This window comes from Malaclemys terrapin, chromosome 1 (assembly GCF_027887155.1).
Source record: "Malaclemys terrapin pileata isolate rMalTer1 chromosome 1, rMalTer1.hap1, whole genome shotgun sequence".
Classification (NCBI taxonomy): Eukaryota; Metazoa; Chordata; order Testudines; family Emydidae; genus Malaclemys; species Malaclemys terrapin.
Genome location: NC_071505.1, coordinates 125792778 through 125815219, shown reverse-complemented (window position 1 = coordinate 125815219; position 22442 = coordinate 125792778). Strand labels below are relative to the sequence as shown.

The following is a 22442-nucleotide window of genomic DNA, read 5'->3' as shown; positions in this document are numbered from 1 at the left end:
ACAGAGCAAGAGTAGTAATTGTTGACCTGGGCTTGCAGTGAGTAGGAGGCAGTCTGCTTGTGCTCATTGCCAGCAGCCTAAAAGGAAAGGGAGATCTGTTTATTTTTTCTAACAATTGGCTGGAAGGGATGTTTTCTATTGACTAATATCTCTAGGAGCCTTTTTTGAAGGGGGATTTAAAAACTCCCTGGAAAGCCCAGTCTGACAGACCAGAAATGGTATTAGTTCATTCTAAGTGCACTCTGGACAAATGCACTTCTGCTTTCATGTTAACACCACACCTGCAATTGTTGGATTCTTCAAAGTTCATAGAAAGACAGCATTTTCAACTATTAATACATCTTGCTAATCAACTAGTAAATCATAACGTTTGATTACAGAAGTGTATTAAATAAATTAGAAAAGGAAAAGTTGCTCCATTTTTCTCTCTCATTCCATGTCGTGTAGACTTCGTTCTTTTTAGTTGTTAAAAAGAACACTATATTTCTGAACTGAAAAGCCCTTCATCTCTGTTACAGCTGGGAACTGAAGCAGAAAGCACTGAGGCTACTGCAGATATTTATGAAAGAGAGAGAGCAATTCAGATAGACTACAGCAGTCTAACAGATGATCTGACGGTGAGACCCTTTATTTTCTTTTTTTTTTCTTTTCTTTATAGTACTATAGAATGAAGCTTTCATGCATTCTTCAGCATAATCTTAACCAAATGTTTTGACTGAAAACTGGTAGGTTTGAGATTTGACAGCAGCCATTTCCTGTTAGACATCCTGACTTTTTAGCAGTCTATATGCATTTTATCGATCAGAATATTCCACTTAACTACATTCTATAATTTAAAGTTTTTGTAAAGTGCAAATCTAATGGAGGAAGAACAGAAATTGTAATTTTCCTTCATACCACTGCATTCATGAGGCCCTGCAATAGAAGTCGCATACCTGGCCACAGAACTTTCAAGAGTAATGTTTGGCAGATAAGGGCCTTGTGTCAATTCCCCGGAGTCTTGCATTCCATAGACCAGCGGTTCTCAACTGGGGTACATGTACCCCTGGCAGTACACAGAAGTCTTTCAGGGGGTACCTTAACTCATCTAGATATTTGCCTAGATTTACAATAGGCTACATAAAAAGCACTAGTGAAGTCAGTACAAACTATAACTTCATACAGACAATGATTTGTTTCTACTGCTCTATATACTATACACTGAAATGTAAGTACAATATTTATATTCAGATTGATTTATTTTATAATTATATGGTAAAAATGAGAAAGGAAGCAATTTTTCAGTAATAGCATACTGTCTCACTTTTATATCTGATTTTGTAAGCCAAGTAGCTTTTAAGCGAGGTGAAACTTGGGGGTACGCAAGACAAATCAGACTCCTGAAAGGGGTACAGTAGTCTGGAAAGGTTGAGAGCCAAAGCTATAGACCAAGGATATAAATACTCTGTCTTCTGTAACAATCCTTTGGATCATCTTTCATCTGCTGGAGAGGTTGCAGAATCAGACTTTCCCTTTCTCCATCCTGTAGTTTTCATGAAAGAGTTGTAAATAGTTAAGTGGAGTGGCTTAAATCATTGAGTGTAATATGCACTCAGTCTTTTTTAAGTTCTTGTTCAAGATGACCAATCTGTGGATGATAAGAGTTAAGATACTTTTCTTGTCCCACTATATTTCCTACTGTACATCAGCACAAAAAGGGTGTTTTATGTCTCAGGGAAATATGCTCAGGCAAAGCTGCAATACCTGCAAGGCCCTGCCCCAAAGGACCAAAAATTTTTTCCACACTGCTACTGCAAGAATCTGTAGTAGTGAGTTGGAAGAGCGTCTCCTAAAAAATTCTCCCCATGTACAAGCAATGTGGCTGCTAATCCTTACCCCAGTCTGCTTCAAAATACCAGGCTCAAAGGAGTTGGTCATTGTTTTGTAAAGGTCTTTTATAAAGATGCTCAGGAACAATCAGAATTGGTTCTGAGGGCTAAAAATCCTACCTAGTTCTTCAAATAGAGCAAAGGAAAGCACTTTTATGGTATCAGAAATTCTTCTTCTGCAGCAGAATGGCAGGGTAGATCACCCAGAACTCAAGCTGCTTCACATAACAGAACAGTTTGGCTTAAGCCTTATATGATGGGATGTCTTGGCCTGTCTAAGGAAGTCAAGGCAGAATATTAAGAGACCAGACCTCTCTGCTAAGGGGTGTCATGCTGCCAGATGGAATGTGTTTTAAAAGGTTTTCTCAAGGCAGAGGCCTTTGACCATGCTTCTTGTCCATTTTATTTCAATTTAAATTATCTTGGGCTTTTTTTTTTTAATGTTAAGATTATTCCTGACTATTGCCAAGGTCTGTTCAGCTGCTATTTTTGCTTACCGTGTCCTGATGTAAGGGACCATGATATATTTTCATCTGTGGTGAACCAGTTTGTATAGGATCCTCTTGTCCGGGAGCCTGCTGATTCTATTGGCAAGTAATCCCCTTTTATGACTTTTTTTGTCTTCTGCTTAGGACCTACAGTCTGATAAAGAGATTGAGGCTCATCTGACACGACTGCAGCAGCAAATAGTATCCAAAGAAAATGTTTTATTCAAAACAGCTGCACCAAACCTAAGAGCACTGGAGAAATTGCAGACTGCTAAGGACAAGTTCCAAGAATCAGTAGATGGTAACATGAATCTTCCTTATTATTAACCATTTCTGTGAAAGTTTTCCATCCTGCATAATCATTATGCTGGAACTGGTCCAATTTTTTTTTTTTTTTTTACACCTTTCACGTATTTGAGTATTTCCTTTGTGTTTGTGTCAGAGACTTACTACTAGAGGCCCTGTGTTTTTCCTTAGTTACACTTTTATACTGCCATTTCATATTAAAAATCTTATTTATAAAATGTTGCATCTTATTCCAAATTATTTCTTTAAAACTTTGTGTTCCATCATTAATTCTGTTTGTATCTTCACCAAAAATATCTTTGTAAGCAAGGTATAGTGTATATTCCTTGATAAAAGGTTTATTACATTTCAGAGATGACTGATTTGCTAAGAATTTTCTGCTAATTTCCTTAGAAGCAGCAATCCATGTACCAGTTACCATATCCTTTCTGGAGCTCAAACACCAACATTACTGCAAAATTAGTGGCATGCTGTAAGTAGCACACTACTGAGAGGGCAAGGAATACCACTGCCACACCTAAATATAGCCTTATAAACTGCTATAGAGTTTATCCAATCTAAATATACAACTGAAAAACCTGTGCTCAGGCGGAGCTCCTTCTCTTCACACATCAGTCTGGTCTTGTGTAGGGAAAACTGGAAACATCCAAACAACTTTCTAGGTTTTCAATCTCGGTAGCTCTGGGAGCAAACGTAGGACATTGCCATGTTGCTCATATATGCACTGAAGCTGTTTTCCGTTTATGTTGCAAAACAGATTTCTCTAGTAAAATGCTTATTAGCTAAGATAGGGATTACTAAGAGAATTAAACTAATTTTAAGCTTATTATTGAGCACTTTCTGCAAAGCTAAAGTTAGTTCAATTTATTCTTTCATAGCTTTTGAGGCCAGCAGAAGGGAAGCCAGGATATGTAGACAAGAATTTGAACAGATGAAAAAAAGAAGATACGAGCGTTTCAGCCAGTGTTTTGAGCATGTCTCAGTAGCTATCGATCAGATCTACAAGAAACTCTGCAGAAACAGTTGTGCTCAGGTGTGTAATGTTTTAAAGTACTTGGTTTAAAAAAAGTTTACTAGCTTGCTTTCCCTCAATTATAATTGGAATCATAATAGTGAAAGTTTCATTAACTAGAACAGTAGAATTCACTTTTTTTACTCTCCAAAGATATGTGATGGTTTCAGTCTTGAACATGAAGTTTATGCAAACTGACTAGAAGACAAAGATCATTAGGAGAATCACAATTACATGAAGAAAAGATAGCATCTACCAGTCTACATTTACCTGCAGCTTTCTTCTGTGCAAGGGAGGGATGGACTAATGCGTTCGCTCTTTGGGGAGTTTGTTTATTTGATTTTAGACTTCTGGAATACCATGAAGGATGCGTAAAGTATATTCACTATTTTTGGTTTTTAAAATAAATATTGGTTCACAGATCTAGTGGTGGGTATAGCAAGCATCCAGAACATTCAAGTATCCATATAACCAGTTAACAAGACTATTTTAGATACCTTGACCCTAGCATTTTTGTTTTAGCACTCTGTACACTTCTCTAAATAAATGGGAAAAAAATCACTCTTACACATACCCAGTTCATATCAGAATATTTATTTATAAAGAACTCTAGAACAATTGCTTCTCTGTATGAACTCCTCATCAGTCATTCAGCATGTACTTCTGAAACTTACAAAAGAAAAATGTTACCAGTCTTTCAAAGTAAATTATAGGAAATCTCCCACACAATTTGTGCACAAGGAGTTCAGCAAATTTTTAAGTATTTCTGCAAATGAATTCAGGTTTTGCTCCATACCACAGACACACTTTCCACGCTTTTTCTCCCTCAGAGAGAACGTGAGAGTTTAATTGTATACAGGAGTTTTAACAACATAGATCTTCACCGCGATAATTGATATCTTCCTGTGCCCAGCATGTAAGATATCCTTTCTGGCCTCATAAAACCCAAGTTCATACCCCTCCTTATTGAAGGCGGCCAGGGAGTTAAAGTTGAGATCACTCAGCAGTATTAAGAGTGGGAGATCTGGAATAACCACACTTCAACAGTTAGTTATAAAATAACGTGTGGAGAAAGCCTCTGTGCAAACTTATACCAGTAGCATAGCAATTAGCAATCCCTTACTTGTATTTTAAACATAGTGGTCTAGATCCGGCAACGGATGCACTACAGAGAGTGAGTTGGAATGATATATAGCCTCTGACTTAATTTATACAGTCTCTTGTATGGCTGTTGTGTGTGGTTTTTTTTTAGAAATGTTACAGCCATTTAACAAGATTTTACTCTGTCATTTGTTTAAAAAAAATTAGTGCAAGACAGATTAGAGGTATGGCAGAGGTTGGTGGATGAACTAAAACATAAGGAATGTATTTAATTCCTGCATACCTTCATAATTTAGCTGGGCCGACCAAGTTTAGGGGAAACATAATTATTATAAACGAGTAACACTGGTGAGAGAGCTACTTTACCTCGCAAGTTACTTAAGGTTCTCCAAATCCATATAGGGGCTCTGAATAAAGGATTTAAGTTGATGATGTGCTTTCAAAAAAGGGAATTAGACAATTGTGTCGGGGAAAAGTAAACCTCTCTTCACTACATAGAAAAGTATAAATTTCCTTATCTCCCAGCCAGTGTTTTGTAGAACAGAGCTGACACATGTATAATCAGACAGAGAAATACAAGGCATCTCTCATTTTAGACTGTTTGAAGTCTGTTAAAACACACATGGATATCTGTCATGGCAGATGACAGCTATGTTCTCTGTCTTCAAGTCAAAGATCTCCCTCCAGTTAGAAACAAATACACCATTTACTGTAAACTCTCTATATCTAGGGAATATTGTAATTTTCACTCAGAGAGGGAAGAGGGAACTATCTTAATAGGTCATTTTTAATTTTATTAAGCACTGAACAAAGTTGCAAGAGCACAGAGTGGAAAACCTACTTGGAATGGAGACATCTAGGTAGAGGGTGCCATTTTACTTGCACTGAAAAAGGAGAAAATGCTTGCCAGGATAGAGGATCAGGTTTACATAGATAATACTTCTAATGTAAGAAAATGAATTTTGAAAGCTGAAAATTGACCTAATTGGTCAGTTGTTTGTCTTAAATTTGAAGGGGATATTTCAAGAGATGACATGCTGTCATAGCAGCAGCAGCTGCATACAAGGTTGACTTCTGAGTGACTGTCTGCCTGAAAACTCTCAAAGGACTGAAGAGCAAGCGACTCAAGTAAATTGCTTAGCAATGTCAGAGTAAGGGAGAAAGCAGGCATTCCTGTCTTGTCTCCCTCTCAAGTAAAATCATCAAAGGAAAACTTATTGGTCATTACAGCAGCTCTAGGAGAAGCATACAAAATCTGACTTCCTCTCTCTTGAGGTCTGGTCCACAGATCCTCAGTGTGAGTCATTGCCTGTCTGTAGCTGTAGGGGGGAAAATCAAAGCTGATTGGATAGCTGAGGGACTAGCCCCCACCTTCTGGAGTTCCCCTCATTTCCCTCCCCCCCCCTCCTATAGCTATTGGCGGGTCTGTGGTATCAGCATTGCTTGTAAGAGACAGAATTAAGAAAAATCTGAAGACACAAGTTGTCTCCTGTCTGGAATTGTCACATTTGTTGTCTCCTATCCCCCAACTATTCAGGTTGCAGGCTAAGAGGATGGACAAGAAAGGTCCAAACAGGAAACTGAGCAAGGCTGTGTTCCTCCTGCTCTGTATTCCTGCCAAATGCTGCAAAAGGAGAAGTTTGTGCCTGGTGCAGCTGCCTCATTCACTGGGTTGGAAAGGTTTTGCTTTGTCTGCCTTATCCTGATCCAGGAGCTGGTTCCCCAGGAGTTCCCCACCAGCAAGAAGTTTGATAGCCAGGCTGCAAATGTCTTGAAGGATGGCACAAAAATTGAGAGCCCTTCAGCAACCAGAGGCAGTTACATCAGGGTAGCAACCTGGCACAGGGAAACCATAAGCGGGACCAGCTGAATCTGCCATGGGCAGAGCATGGAGTGGCCAAAAAGGCCATTTGTGTGTATGCCCTCCCACAGTGCATGTCTCATCAGTCCCACCCTCTCCCGTCAGGCAATTTGGTCTCCTTTCCTTAGCCCTGGGGGAAGTCCAGAATTCTGCATGGAGAGGAGGAGAAGAAAAGAATCTCCTTCAGAAAGAAATTCCCTCTTAGGCTATGGAGCTCTTGGATTTGGCATGAAAAATACCTTTACTGTAGAGGCTGCCATCTTGTGAGCCCCAGGAAACAGCTGCAGTGTCCCTTACAGGGATTCTGTCCACACTCAAAAGGGCAAAGATAAATAGATGCCTGTTAACAGAAGAGTTTTGCAGGGCTCTTCATCTGACTCAGGTTCCTAGTGTCACCTCCCCTAAGGAGTGAAAATTAAAGGAGAAAGGGGTTCAAGAAATTACCTCAAACTTAGGAGAAAACTGGCCTGTTTTTCTATGGACAGCAATTCCTCTGACTCATCACCAGAGAGTGCAAGAGCTAATGGCTCTCTTCACAAGATGTTATACGTGGAAAGAAAAAGCATAGTAAAAACTATAAATTGTTTACATCTGGTTCTTTTTCATCTTCCTCCTCCAATTCGTTTTCATTCTGAGCATTGTCCAAAAAAAAAGCTAGAAAATCTGTTCAACCTAAGTCCAAGAGAGGAATAAAGAAGTCAAGAGGAAAGTTAGGATCATCTTCACAAAAGGAAGGTTAATTCAGTCTCAGAGTCTGAGTTGCAGGATGAAGTGAAGCAAGAGGATCTTTTGCCAACTGAATTATCTGAGATGAAGTTACAAAAGCTGATTAGATACTTGGGTATTCAGTCGGATGAGCTAGTGAGAAAAAAATTTGTGGTGGAAGAAGAGAGGACTAGTATAGAAATTATGAGTTTTTTCCCCAACTTGTTCAAAATCTGAACTACACGTTCCCCTTCGTGTCTTTTGGGGGAAGGTAATTAAGGCTGAATGGGAAGCACCAACAAAGTCTGTGAGATTGTCCAGGCATGTCAAAAAAAATTCTACAGCATGCACCATAGCAAAAAGCAGATTGCTCTGTCTACTGTGGGAAGAGAGACCGTTTACTGGAACTAGTCAGTCATTGCTGTCCAAAAGGAGAGGGACTTTTTCCCCAAAAGAACCGAATGACTGCAGACTGGAAATATCACTATGCCATAATGAGGTTTCATCTTCCTCTCTGAAGGCTTCTGCTGCAGCACCATGTTTTGCAAGAGCAGTACTCACCTGGACAGACTGTTTAGGAGTCAGACTGGCCAAAAACTGCCAAGAAATCACTTCAGTTAGATTCAGAGTTAATGAACATCTTAGTGCCTTCAGCATTCATAGCTGATGCAACCAGGGGTGCTTCTGTGTTTTCAGTACATGCTATGGCCTCCAATGTAGTGACTTGATGGCACCTCTGGAAGGGCGACAGACCAGACAAAATCACGTTAGCAACTTCAAAATATTTAGAAGGTTGGGTATTTGGGGAACCATTAGACAAAGTGGTATTGTAGACTTCAGATAAATAAAAAAATGTGACCAAACTCTCAACTCCAAATCTGGGAAAAGGGATAGCTGGCTTTATTTCAGGTCTAAATATCCTTTCTGTGGCTGTTCCTCTAAGTATGGAAGGCAAGACTACAACAAAAGCAAATAGAACAAGTCTAAGCCTGGAAAGGAGAGAGACAAGTCTTCCTGCAGTGTAAATTCCAACACTAGAAACAATCTATGACTACAGTCAAGACAGTTCCAACGAGCAACACCTAAGGGGAGGACTGTTAAAATTCAAGGACCAATGGCCTATCTCCACATTGGACAGATGGGTGCTGAATGTGGTTTGACAGGAGTACATCATAGAATTTTGAAATCATTTTTCTCTCTTCTCTGGTATCTTCAAATCTGCAAAGTAGGTGTGATCTGTAGTCTTTAGTATATTATCTTTCAGGAATCGGTGTAATAGAGAGAGTTCCCGAGGCAGAGATGTTCTCTGGCCACTACTCAGTTTTGTTTCTGGTACCCAAGAGGTCTGGGGAGGACAGAGAAGTATTGGAGACCAGATTCAGTCTGGAGATTTTTAAGTCCATACTGGTGGCCATCTGCCAGAGGGATTACCTCACATCCGTAGATTTGAAGGAGACCTATCTTCATATGCCAGTTCACCAGGTGCACAGGAGATTTCTGTAATTCACTCATGGCACGGATAATTTTCAAAACAAAGTGCTGCCTTTTGTACTGTTATCTGCACCTAAAGCATTCATGAAAGTCCTCAGTGTTCTGGTTGCTATTCTCAGGCAAATGGGGATACAAATATACTCTTTCCTAGACAACATTATAATCAGAATCCTGTCCAAAGAGAGATCCACTCAAGCAACAATCCAAATGTTGCAACAGCATGGATTATAGTAAATTTTGGAAAGAGTTATCTTCAGCCATCTCAGTGCCTTGTTCATCTTGGAGTGTTGATAGACTCAGAGGCCCATAAAATCTTTCTCAGCCAAAATACAGAGCAAGATCAGATCAGCAGTTACCCTTTTGAGGGCGTCCTAGGCCCCCTAATGAGTGTTCTAGGGATGATCATGTCATAATGAGTTTTCTAGGAATAGTGCTAGGAGCAAGCTCCAGAGTTTCCTGCTGTCCCTTCTCTGCTGTTTTCTGTCTTTTCCATCTCCGAAAGTGAGCATTCCGTCACTCGTATTGAAATCCCGGGATTGGTGGATGAGCTCGTGTTGATTTTAGGAAGGATGGCCATGGCAGAGCCAGAGAGATTTGTCATAACAATAGATGCCAGTCTGGAAGGATGGGAAGCATTCTCTGAGAAGTCGATGGCTGTAGGGACATGGTTCTTCTTGGAACTAAAGAAGAGCATACATTTTTCTAGAGATGAGGGCAATAAAATATGCTGTTCAACAACTGGCCTCAGTATTACTGAATGGTGGTCTTCTGGTAATGGCGGACAATGTCAGCGATGGCATACATAAACCATTGAGTGGAAGGGGAGAGGACTCAGGTTAAGGGATCTACAAAAGGAACAGTATCATTGCTGCAGTGAGCAGAGGCTCATCTACAGTCTATCAGGGCCTTGCATATCAAGGGCACCAATCCAACAGTGGGCACCAGAGCTCATTCAGTACACGGGCAGTGAAGGGGCATTGAAATCTGTAAAGTTGCAACTTGGTCATCTGTGTAAACATTGACTAAATTTTACAAGATAGATATTCATCTTCAGATGATGCAGCCTTTGACAGGTGGGTCCTGCATTCTGTGGTGATTCCTTTCTCTGTGATATTATTTTGTTCTCTCCCTAGGAATTTTGTCATTGCTGAGAATATCCCATACTGAGGATCTGTGGCCCTCGCCCTGAGAAAGAATGGGAAAATTTGTGGCGGCTTACTTGAAAATTTCCCCTTCTTCAAACAGATCTGGTCCTCCCTGAAAAAGGCAGATCTGTTTAACTCATGCTTAAAGTTCTCTGCAGTAGTTAAAATGTTCTTGTTGTTCGTAATGTTCTCTTGTTGAATATTTTTCGCAAGATGAGAGATTTGGGGTTTTTTAGTTTCATAGTCCACAGGAGTTAGTGGTGGAAGCATCTTGAAACTGAGGTGGTCTCCTGAAGGTGGGGACTAGTCCCTCATCAGCTATCCACCTAGCTTTGTTTCTGCCCCCTGCAGTTACAGACAGACAATGACCCATTGTCAATCTTTGGATCTTTCCCTTCAAAGAAGGGAAAGTTTTCAGGTAAGAAACCATGAATTCTCCCAATTTGAGGAAGTTACTGCTAAAGTAAAATTTGTGAAGAACCTCTGGAAAATATCTGCATTCAGTTCTTTCAAAAGTCTTTTCCATCTCCAAGGAAGTCAGCTAAGCTTGGGGACCTCTAAAATGCCTAAAACGAGGATGTGAGGCAAGTATCTGGTGTTGAGCAGTGAGGAGCAGCTGAAGATAAGACAGTCTGATCCCCTGAGGAGAAGAAGAGAGTTCAGGCAAGAGAAAAATTTTAGACAGAAGCCTAACATTTATGTTCAATAGAAGAATGGAGCAGTGAGAGACAGAGATTTCCTGGTTTCAGTATAAAAACTTCTTCACCCTCTCAGTTCCTTCTTACCATCAGTGATGGTTGGTTGGAGTGCCTTCCCCTTGACTTGCAAGTGGATAGCATTTTTTCTCTTTATCTCTCATCCTTGTTTGCCTTGTACATAGTTTGTTTAGTAGTTAGTCAGTAAGTAGGTGTTAAGTAGTGTTAGTTAGTAAATTAGAGTCCCAGCAGGATCTTAGCCCCAGGCGGGGCATGCACTGGTCTCCAGGTTTTAAGCAGGTTGTTCTTCTGCCTGCAACAGACCTATGCATATTAGCGACCTCCATAGCAGCTGCTTACCGTGCTTGAGGGAGTCGCGTGTGAAGGACAAGTGTCGTGTCTTATTTGAAAGAATTTTTGTCCTAGAACTCAAAAGGAGCACAACCGCCTACATCCCTTCCAGTCGGCCTGGTCGCGAGTCACCTTAGAGAGCTGGGTGCTTGGCATTGTATCTCTGGGCTACACACTGCAGTTCTTTCCTACCTTGCTTGAAGGACAAGGTGGTACAAATCCTGACAGACAACACCGCCTCGATGTTTTACATCAACACGTAAGGCAGAGCCCAATCATCAGCCCTCTGCCAACAAGCTGTCAATTTCTGGGACTTCTGTGTGCAGCATGCCATTCATCTTATGGCTGCGCACCTTCTCAGGGCCAGAAACGTGTTAGTGGATCACCTCAGCAGGTCCTTCTCTTCTCACCACAAGTGATCACACTGACCACCTCTGGATGGAGTGATCTTCCAAAGGTGCCACCCGCTCCCCCCCGGTGGACTTGTTTGCCTCCTGACAGAGCAGGAAGTGCCAGGTGTTCTGCTCAACTCAGGGGATTGACATAGGCTCCCTGTCAGATGCCTTTTTACTCCAGTGGTCAGGGGGCTCTGATGTATGCCTTCCCACCAGTGCCCTTAATCCACAGAGTCCTCATGAAGATCAGAGAGCACAAGGTGAAGGTAATCCTGATAGCCCCGGCTTGGTCTCGCCTGCAGTGGTTCGGCACGCTGTTGGACATTTCAGTGGCCACCCCGCTGCAGCTGCCTCTCTGGTCAGTTCTGCTGTCCCAGAACCACGGCAATCTTCTGCACCTGAACTTGGCAGCGCTGCATCTGACAGCCTGGCTGCTATGTGGCTGAATGCAGAACAGGAGTACTCGGTCCATTATCCAGAAGGTACTGTTGGGTAGCAGAAAGCCCTGGGCCAGGGTGACCTACCTGACCAAGTGGAAAAGGTTCTGGGGTTTGGACCAGCGTATCCACCCCAAGCAGGCCTTGCTGCAGTCAGTGTTGGACTACCTTCTGCATCTCAAGCTCTAGGGCCTGTTTCTTTCATTGATTAAGGTCCACTTGGCTGCTATTTCAGCCTTCCATCCTCCGTTCCAGGGCAGGTCAGTCTTCACTCATGACATGATGGTTTTTTTTGTTTTTTTTTTTAAGGGCTTGGAGCGACTCTATCCCCACATCCATGACCCTGTCCCTCCTTAGGGCCTGAATCTCATGCTGTCACGACTCATGGGTCCCCCCTTCGAGCTTTTGGCTTCCTGCTCCCTTCTTCTGCTTTCCTGGAAGGCTTCTTTCTTGGTGTCAATAATGTCTGCCCACAGGGTCTCTGAGATTAGGATGCTTACTTTGGAGCCACTCTGTATGGTATTCTACAAGGACGAGGTCCAGCTGCAACCGCACCCAGCTTTCTTGCCCACAGTAGTTTCGCAGTTTCATACATGCCAGGACATCTATTTACCTGTCTTTTTTCCAAAACCTCGTAAGTCAGAGTCAGGATGTCAGGAGAGCAAGAGCCTTTTACATTGAAAGGACTAAGCCGTTCTGTAAGTCGACGCAGTTGTTCATTGCAGCAGCAGACAGGATGAAAGGTCTTCCAGTGTCTGCCTAGAGAATTTCATCATGGATCACCGCCTGCATCTGTTTCTGTTATGATCTGGTGAAAGTGCCTCCACTGGCGATTGTAATTGCCCACTTGACTAGGGCACAAGCCTGGGCAGCGGCCTTCCTGGCCCAAGTGCCTATTCAAGATATTGGCAGGGCCGCTACCTGGTTGTGCATCCACACATTTACATCTCGTTACGCACTTACCTAGCAGGCCCAAGACAATGCTGGCTTCAGTAAAGCAGTATTGCAAGCCACATGACTATGAACTCCGAGCCCACCTCCGTGGATTCAGCTTGTGAATCACCTAGAATGGAATTGACATGAGCAAGCACTCGAAGAAGAAACAACTGTTACCTACCTTTTGAAACTGTTGTTCTTCAAGATGTGTTGCTCATGTCCATTCCATTACCCGCCCTCCTACTCCTCTGTCGGAGTTGTCGTCAAGAAGGAACTGAGACGGCATCGGGCCAGCGGTGCCTAATATACCAATGCATGAGCACAGCATTCCAGAGGGCACCATTGCCAACCCTATGGGTACCACTAAGGCAGAAATCTCCGAAAAATGTGCACGTGGGCACGCACACTCCTAGAATGGAATGGACATGAGCAACACATCTCGAACAAGAGTTACAAACGACAGGTAACTGTTTTTTTTAACACTTTGCATGGGTGCTATTCGTTTTGTAACAGCCTATAAATATGAAAATTACTTCATTTATTTTATTGTCCAAGTAAAATGAAATAAACTAAACAGATAGTGGAAAAGTAAATTGAGATTTTTTTCTTAAAATGAGTGTCTTTAATAACCTGAAGTGATAGTGGTAACAAAGATAAGGAACAGTGTTGAAAATATGACTAAGATGTCAGTCTGCCTTAAATGGTGGTTCTTTGATTGTGATGTCTGTTGTATTCCAAAAGTTTCACAAGATAGATTTTTCTAGAACCACATTTTAGCAATGTCTCTCTTAAATACAGATACACAGTTATTCACTACAAATCAGCCAAAATGTCGTATTTAAACTTTAAAATACAAACAATAGCAACCCTAAGCTAAACATTTCATATGTTTCAGTATTAACTAAATACTAGGGCATGTGTATTTCAGGCATTTCTCAGTCCCGAGAACCCTGAGGAACCATATCTAGAAGGCATTAGCTATAACTGTGTGGCTCCTGGAAAACGCTTTATGCCAATGGACAACTTGTCAGGAGGTGAAAAATCTGTGGCAGCACTGGCTCTTGTGTTTGCAATACACAGGTAATATGGTGAAATAGATTTTACAGTACCATCTTTTTACTAATCTTTGAGCATCAGTGGTATGGAAACAAATGTAGCATAGTATTTTCAGAAGGCATTTTGAACATTTATTATGTCCAAAAATGTATTTTACATTCCTATTCTGTTCTTGACATCACTATTTCTTGGTCAAAATTTTATGGGACAAGCTAAATCCCCAAAATATTAGTATATCTATATAAAACTAATTGACTCTCTTATTTTTAAGTTTCCGCCCTGCCCCTTTCTTTATTTTGGATGAAGTGGATGCTGCACTGGATAACACAAACATTGGCAAAGTAAGTTATTCCTTCTGTTATCTGAAATTAATTTACAGATTGTCATAACTATAAAGGGAAGGGTAACAGCCCTCCTGTGTACAGTACTATAAAATCCCTCCTGGCCAGAGACTCCAAAATCCTTTTACCTGTAAAGGGTTAAGAAGCTCAGGTAACCTGGCTGACACCTGACCCAAAGGTGGAGTTAATTAACCTATCTAACTGACTTAACCCCTTTCACTCTTCCGTGGTGTGGACACCTCATCACAGTTGTATTGCATTAAAAAAGAAATTCCAGATAGATTTTTTTTTTTTAAATCTACCCTTAACTCTGCCTGTTGAGTCAGAGTATGATAGGGGTCTGAGATGTGTAGTGCTGAAATATAATATTATGCTGAATATATAACCACAACTGTAATTTTAATGTTGTACAAATTACTTGAAGATCTTAATGGAAGTGTATGACATGAGATTAATCTGTGAATTGTTGACATCATGATCTGTTCAGCAAGCCTCCAGTTTAGGGTATCTAACCATCAGGCCCTACTTGGCAGATACAGTTTCATCCTGTGCGATTATGTTGACAAGTTCAAAGAGAGCCTCCCACAGGATTAGGCGGAGAAGTTCACCACTCTAATAGACGAAGGCAAGGCGTAGCCAGGGGTGTCCTCCAGATGGCCTGGGATGCTATGGACTTGGTGTCCAGGGTGGTCATCTCTGCAATAGCCATGAGGCATAGCTCCTGGTTACAGACCTCCAGACTGTCCCAGGAGATCCAATCCACCCTGCCGGACCTCCCTTTCGAGGGAACAGGGCTTTTCTCGGAGTTAACTGATGCTAGGCTCCACAGTCTTAAAGACTCCCAGGCCACTCTCTGCTCCTTGGGTCTACATACTTCTCAGCAGGCCAAAAAGCCATTTTGCCCCCCGCCATCTCTGCAGTTATTGAGGTCTTGGGGTTCCCCTCGATCTGGCTCCTACAAAAAGAAGGGGAAAGATGGGTTTTAAGAGATTCCACCAGTCGTCGTCTTGTCAACCTTCCCAGCCTAGTCCTTCCAGGGACCAAGGCAGCCAAAAGCAGTCATTTTGAGGATGTGCCCGAGGACGATGCCCCAGTCACTGTACTGGATCCGTTCCCCGTCCACCTCCACCCTTTTCGGTCAGCCTGGTCCCATATCACCTTGGACCGCTGGGTGCTCGACACTGTCTAATCGGGCTATACCCTGTAGTTTGTAGCCAACCAACCCTTCCAACCCCCTTCCCCGTCCCTCTTCATGGACCCATCTCACGAGCAACTCTTCATTCAGGAGATCAGAAACCTCCTGCACCCAGAGGCATGGAAGGAAGAGGATTTTACTTCTGCAACTTCCTTATTCCAAAGGCAAAGAGAGGCCTCAGACCTATTCTAGATCTGCGGCGCCTCAACAAGTCTCTCAAAAAGTTGAAATTTCATATGGTCTTCCTGGCTTTCATCATCCCGTGCCTGGATCCAGGAGACTGGTACATCGCCCTCGATTTAAAAGATGCATACTTCCATATTCCTGGGGCACCAGTGTTTCCTCTGTTTCACATTGGGCCAGCGCCATTTCCAGTTCACAGGGATGCCCTTTGGTCTCTCATCAGCTCCGAGAGTGTTCACCAAGTGTAAAGCTCCAGTGACCGCTTATCTGTGACGTCTGGGGGTCCAAATCTACATATACCTCGACGATTCCTTGCTAAGGGGCCAGTCCTCGGATCATGTGAGGAGGTATCTCGCTCTGGTCTGTTCCACCTGCCACAACCTGGGCCTAATAATAAATGATAGGAAGTTAACCCTCACTCCAGTGCAACACACAGTTCATTGTGGTGGTACTCAACTCCACTTGGGCCAGAGCCTTCCTCCATGAGACTCTGGTCTGAGCCATGGTAGACCTCATCTAATTTCTGCATGCCCACCTGTTCACCACCACCCACACCTGCCAGAGACTGCTGGGTCACATGGCAGGATGTACTTATGTGGTTTGGCACGCGCAACTTCACCTCAGGCCGCTAGTGGCGTGGCTGGCATTAGTCTATGTCCCCAACCAGCACAGTATGGCATACACCTGCTCTGTACTTTCCCATCCAGTCACCATCCACTTCCTATAAGGGTGCGATTCTTTGAGTCTTCTCTCCAGTGACAAAATGTATACCAGTCTGCAACTTGAATCTTGTTGGATCAACTCTTACTAAATAACTGTTTGTGCCCCTGGCATCCTGCTCTCCGTTACATCTCTAAGAAGGTAACAGACGAGTCAGGGAGCTAGAGGTGTTCATGGCTGACCCTTCCTATTGAGTTTTCCACAAGGACTAGGTATCCATGAGACTACATCTGAAGTTCCACCCTCAGGAGGTGTCGGACTTTCACATCAACTATGTCTCTATCTACCTGTGTTTTACTTTAAACAGAAAAGGTGGGTAAGGTAATATCTTGTATTGGACCAACTTCTGTTGGTGAGAGAGACAAGCTTTCGAGCTACACTCAGCTCTTTTCTCAGACGTGAAGAGGAGCTCGATGTAGCTCACAAGCTTGTCTCTTTCATCAACAGAAGTTGGTCCAGTAAAAGATATTACCTCACCCACCTTGTCTCTCTCCTCTCCTGGGACCAATACTGCATTTTACTTTAAAACCTCATTCTAACATGGAAGAGGCAGCATGACACTTACTGGACGTGCATGGGGCTCTTGCCTTTTACCTGCAGAGGAAGAGATCTTTTCAGAAGTCTCCTAGTCTTTTTGTATTATTCATGGAACATCTGAGAGGCCATTTGCTCCCAGATACTATTGAAGTGGAATTGAGGGTGTATTCTTATTTGACTACAAGATGAATGTCTCCCTTAAGTGAAGTGTGAGAGCACACTCAACTAGAGCTTAAGCAGCATTGGTAGCTTTCCTTTGAAATGTACCTATTACTGACAGCTGCAGAGCAGCAAATTGGAGTTTGGGTCTTATCTTTGCTAGAAATTATGCACTAGTGCAGGGGTTCTTGAACTTCATTGCACCGCGACCCTCTTCTGACGACAACAAAAATTACTACCCCGATCCGTGCCACCCCAGGTAGGGGGGCCAAAGCCCCACTGCCCCGGGGTTGGGGGCAAAGCTGAAACACAAAGGCTTCAGCCCCAGGCAGGGGGCCTGTAACCTCAGCCCCCCAAGGCTGAAGCCCTCAGGCTTCGGGCCTAGACAGTGGGGCTTGAGCTTTGGCTTCTGGCCCCAGCAAATCTAAGCCAGCCCTTGTGACCCCATTAAAATGGGGTCGCAACCCACTTGGGGTCCTGACCCACAGTTTGAGAGCCACTGCGACTAGTGCAATCAGCTGCTGCTGCAGCTTCTCTCGGCAGAGCCGTTCTGCAGTCTGTGTCATAGGACTCCAGGCATACACCTTTTTTAAGTGACACTGCTTGTGAATCAGCTGAAGTGCATTACACTTAGGGACAATCACTCAAAGAAAGGGGTTACTCACCTTGTAGGACCCTACAAAATTCACGGCCATGAAAAACGCGTCATGGGCCATGCAATCTGGTCCCTCCCCAAGTGAAATGTGGTCTTTTATGTGCTTTTACCCTGTGCTATACAGATTTCATGGGGGAGACCGGCATTTCTCAAATTGAGGGTCCTGACCCAAAAGGAAGTCGTGTGGGGGGGTCACAGTATTGCCACCCTTAAGTCTGCGCAGCCTTCAGAGCTGGGCAGCTGGAGAGCAGTGGCTGTTGGCCAGGCACCTAGCTCTGAAGTCAGCGCCCCACCAGCAGCAGTGCAGAAGAAAGGGTGGCAATACCATACTATGCCATACTTACTTCTGCACTGCTGCTGGCAGCGGTTCTGCCTTCAGAGCTGGGATCCTGGCCAGCAGCCACTGCTTTCAAGATGCCTAGTTCTGAAGGCAGTGCTGCCACCAGCAGTAGCACAGAAGTAAGGGTAGCAGTACTGCAACCCCACCCTACAATAACCTTGCAACCCTCTCACAACTCCTTTTTTGGGTCAGGACCCCTATAATTACAACACTGTGAAATTTCAGATTTAAGTAGTTGAAATCATGAAATTTGTGATTTTTTTTTTAAAATCCTATGACCATGAATTGCCCAAAGTGGACAGTGAATTTGGTAGGGCCCTAATAATAGTGTAATAATTTCATATAATAAGCAACCAAAAATCCCACCAAAACCTAAGCATGTGAGCTATCATTCTCTAAGCAAGTGTATGAAAATAATTGTAGCAAAATTCAGTAAGAGCAAAGTCAAGATTGTAATTATGTAAAATAATTTATTAATAACTATTTTGCATCAATATTGAGGCCTACTCCAACTCTTCTCATTGCTTCAGTTTCCTCAACCGTAAATGGTGATCTTACCTGCCATGAGAAAGACCTGAGACACCTTCAAATGAAGGGACCTTTATATATTTGCCAGTGTTTTGAGTTTGTTACAGAAAATAATGTTGTTTGGAAATAGAAAAAATATGCTTAATAAATACTGCATATACTTTTTTGCATATGAACAGGTTAGTATATGTACAGTACTTATTGGGATCAAAAGAGTTTGGGAAAGGTCTGGTTAGTAGCAGCTTGTTGGAGATCTTCTGCTGTAATAAGGCTAGAAGACTTTAAACTGAAAATTGAAAGAAGAAACTTTCCGGAACTTTAAGTGTGTATAATACTAACTCCTTATAAAGTTAGTTTCAGAATGGATTATGGTCAGTCACCGTGAAAACTAGTCAGGTTTTAAAATCTTCAGTTCAAAATTATTTCAATGACTATGCCTACTTATGACATAGCGGATAAAAATGTACACATAGAAGTGTGATTAAAAAATGTTGCTTCTAATTTTCATTTAGAATTTTATCTTCTGTTGTGGTATGATGTCTTCTTAATTTAGCTCTATGCAGTAACATTTTACAGCTAGTGAAAAACATTTTCTGCCACGTAAAACCGCACAGTAATATGCATTTGTAATCTGTATCACATTATGTAAATGGTAACAAGCTGTAAAATTTATGGCTTATACACGGAAATTCTCCTAACTTAAAAACATTGTCAAGTAAAATGCGCTACGTTAACTTTAGAAATGTCACATTTCTAAAGTGGATTGTTTTCATATACATTTTTTAAAGGGTCAAACCTGTGGGGTCATACTGTGAACCTACATCATGTACAGTGTCTTTCTTGGCCGGTTATATTCCCCCTTTTACCCTGCCCATTTCATAATGAATTCTGTCTGCTGAGCAATTCAGCATTGTTCCCTAATCAATTGTGATTTAAATCTGACAGAACCCACTTATCCTAAAATTTGTGGCTTTTCTCCAAAGGTATCAAGCTTCATCAAAGAGCAGGCACAGGAACAGTGTCAGATGATAGTTATTTCTCTAAAGGAGGAGTTTTATTCCAGAGCAGATGCATTAATTGGAGTCTGTCCAGAGGTACAAATAATCTTAGTTATTTTTCTGTCTTGATTTAAATCAAATTAACTTCATACAGCAATTAAACTATTTTAAAAAATTCCAGCTACAGCCAATTATTTCTTAAGAAATGACTCCCCTTTAATGCTCATTTAAAAAAAAATTCTCTAACAAGTATATCAAGAGCTGGGTGGTTCAAATACATTGTTTGTCATTCAGGAACAGTCATCGCTAAGTGTTTAATAGCGTTCCAGAACAAGCTATGTATAGTTAAGTGGTCCTTCTGGTAACTGCATCATCTTATAGATAATGCTTATTTTTAATATATGCTTGTAAACTGATTTGATTCTTCCTCCTTTCAGCAAGATGATTACATGTTTAGTCAGGTACTGACTCTGGATCTTACTGTGTATCCAGACATTGATGACAGTGAACGAAAAGAGAAGCACAGATACAGTTCCACACTGGAATAAAACATGAAAGTTTCAGGGCCATCTGTGAATAACAAAATTGTGATTTCTACAGCCACCTTTCTGACAAGTTTGTAAGCTTTTTGAATATTGCTTTTAAATATTCTTATACAGAAGTCCAAGAATATAGCTTCGTAACCCACAGAGCCATTTCTTAGAATTTGGAGGAGAATAAATGATTGTATTATTTGACCTAGTTTTGTTTAGGGTTTTATGGAGTACATGTTCCTGTTGCGTTACAAATTCAAAATATGCCTTTGAAAGACATTACTGAAATGGCAAAATTCTAGTGACTAGTGCCTAATCTCTTTAAGTATGTTCTTGTTGGTTAGCATTAAGATAAACTATGAAGTCCCATTAATATAAAAACTGATGAATGATGAGTGACTTTTTGAATATGGATGCTATGTTAAATTCATATGATTGCTGTCAAAAAATGCAAACCTCATCTGTTATATATAGCTTTTCAATGTTAAACTATTGAGAATTAAAATGTTGGAAAAAATCTTGAAATGTATAGCATTTTTTACTTTTTATCAGGAAGATTCTCACTACAAGGTTTCAGATGTGGTTAGGTTAAATATAAAGATACAAGTTCTAGGAGTTTAAATGTTTTTTTTAAACTGTATATATTCAAAGAGCTACTCTAGGGAAGGAGACATTATATTCTGTTTCCAACACTTGTAAAAGACCAATCTTACATTTCTCCTGAAATTGAATCCAGAGCTTTCTGGTGCCATGTTCTGTAAGGGTCAGAAACTGATGAGAGACTAGCTCCATATTACATGGCCATGTTTGCCCATCATTGCCAAGCCACAAAGAGGTGTACAGCTTCCCCTCTCCCCCAGTCAAAACTGTTCCTTGGTGGGTTTTCCCCCTACCTTTTAGCGCACAGCCAGCCAGCAAAGTTGGCAGACAAAGTATATTAATCATAACACTTTATGGCCAGATTGTGATACCCTTACTCATGTCCAATAAACATATTGCCTTCCACCTTGTCTCTAAAATTCTCAGTAAATACACCAGTTTCCATTTTAAAAAAATTATAAAAATACCAAAAAAGTAAATTAATTTCTACAATAGCATTAGTAGAGCCAGCTGCATCATTTAATGAATGTCTAGGTTTATGGCCTATTTCCTCCACTTGGGAATCCAGACTCAGTCGTATTCAAAACAGGATTTCAAAGCAAGTTACTTTTTGATTAACTGAATGCATCACACTGAACAGTCACGTTCTAGGTATATCCCTTTCAGCTATATATTTCCATGAGCCAGTTGCAAGTCAGCCCTCCTTATAAGATAACTGAAACATGCATATTCTACTGCCAGTAGCTTCCATAATGGGCCACACAGCAACTCTGCTTTTAATATGCATACATTGAATTGTAAAGAGATCTCATCACTACTGCGATGTGCATTTTTCACAGTGCAATTGTATGGCACTAAGGCAAGAATGGCTGTTTTACAAGTTGCAGTTTTCAGTGGTGTTTAGACTTGAAGAGTCTCCAGTGCTACCTGTTTAAAAAAAGCAAAATTAAATTTACTTGTGATTTAAAAACACTTCAAATCAAATCAATGCTAAGTTTAAATGTGTGTGTGCATGTGCAGTGGAAAGGCAGTTATGTAGTGTTGCTCCTGGGAAAACTAAAAGACAAGTTAAATAGGTTATATCTGAGGAACCAACTGAATGGATGAGATGCTCAGATACTATGATGATCGGAGCCATAAAAGTACCATAGAATAGAGTTCAATAAAAGTGTATTGCACTAATTTTAACCTCTGACTGCTGTGTTAAAACAACCTCAAAACTATAGTGTGCTCGCAGCAGCCTCAGGAAAATGGGTGCAAAAAGCACAGCCTAATCCAGCCACTTAATCAGCCATCAGTATCTGATTGATGCTGATTAAAGAAATATTAATTTTTGTAACACTTTAGAATTTCATTTAAAGAAATGTGTTTGCTCCAGGGCAACACAATTTTGGGGGAAACTAACAAGTTTTACAGGACACCCCCTCATAAAAATGTGAAATCCAAGCTCTCATAATAGAATTTAAATTTGGTAGTCTAAGGACAGGATTCAGCAAGGGTCTTAAGCATGTTTTACTTTAAGCATATGGAGTAGTCACATTGACTGTAGTCAAAGTGGTTAAAGCCTTGATGAGCTGGGGTTTGTAGCAGTTCTCTACTGCACATAATTAGCTAGTGGCCTGCTTTAACTATGCAGCAATGAAAACATCCCCGTAATCTCTACTTGAAATACCAAAAGCATGTCCTGTCCTTCAAACAAACTGAAATATTTTCATTCCAAAGTATAGTAAGTAGTGAAGTGAATCCCAGTCAATAAAGAACAGCCTGTATGCTGCTGGCCACTTTCATTTATATTTTCATTTCCCC

General features: G+C 41.4%; 1 protein-coding gene across 1 annotated transcript in view; it reads left to right on the top strand.

Annotated features, from left to right (window-relative positions):
* SMC1B (structural maintenance of chromosomes 1B) overlaps positions 1-21042 on the top strand; it is a 65276-nt gene extending 44234 nt beyond the window's left edge. Inside the window, exons 19-25 of the mRNA XM_054038198.1 lie at positions 519-617; positions 2501-2657; positions 3541-3695; positions 13720-13871; positions 14119-14188; positions 19489-19599; positions 19941-21042. Of these exons, the coding sequence (XP_053894173.1) occupies positions 519-617; positions 2501-2657; positions 3541-3695; positions 13720-13871; positions 14119-14188; positions 19489-19599; positions 19941-20051 (855 nt within the window). The 3' untranslated portion in view covers positions 20052-21042. The remainder of the gene's footprint in view (positions 1-518; positions 618-2500; positions 2658-3540; positions 3696-13719; positions 13872-14118; positions 14189-19488; positions 19600-19940) is intronic.
* The last annotated feature ends 1400 nt before the right edge of the window (positions 21043-22442 follow it).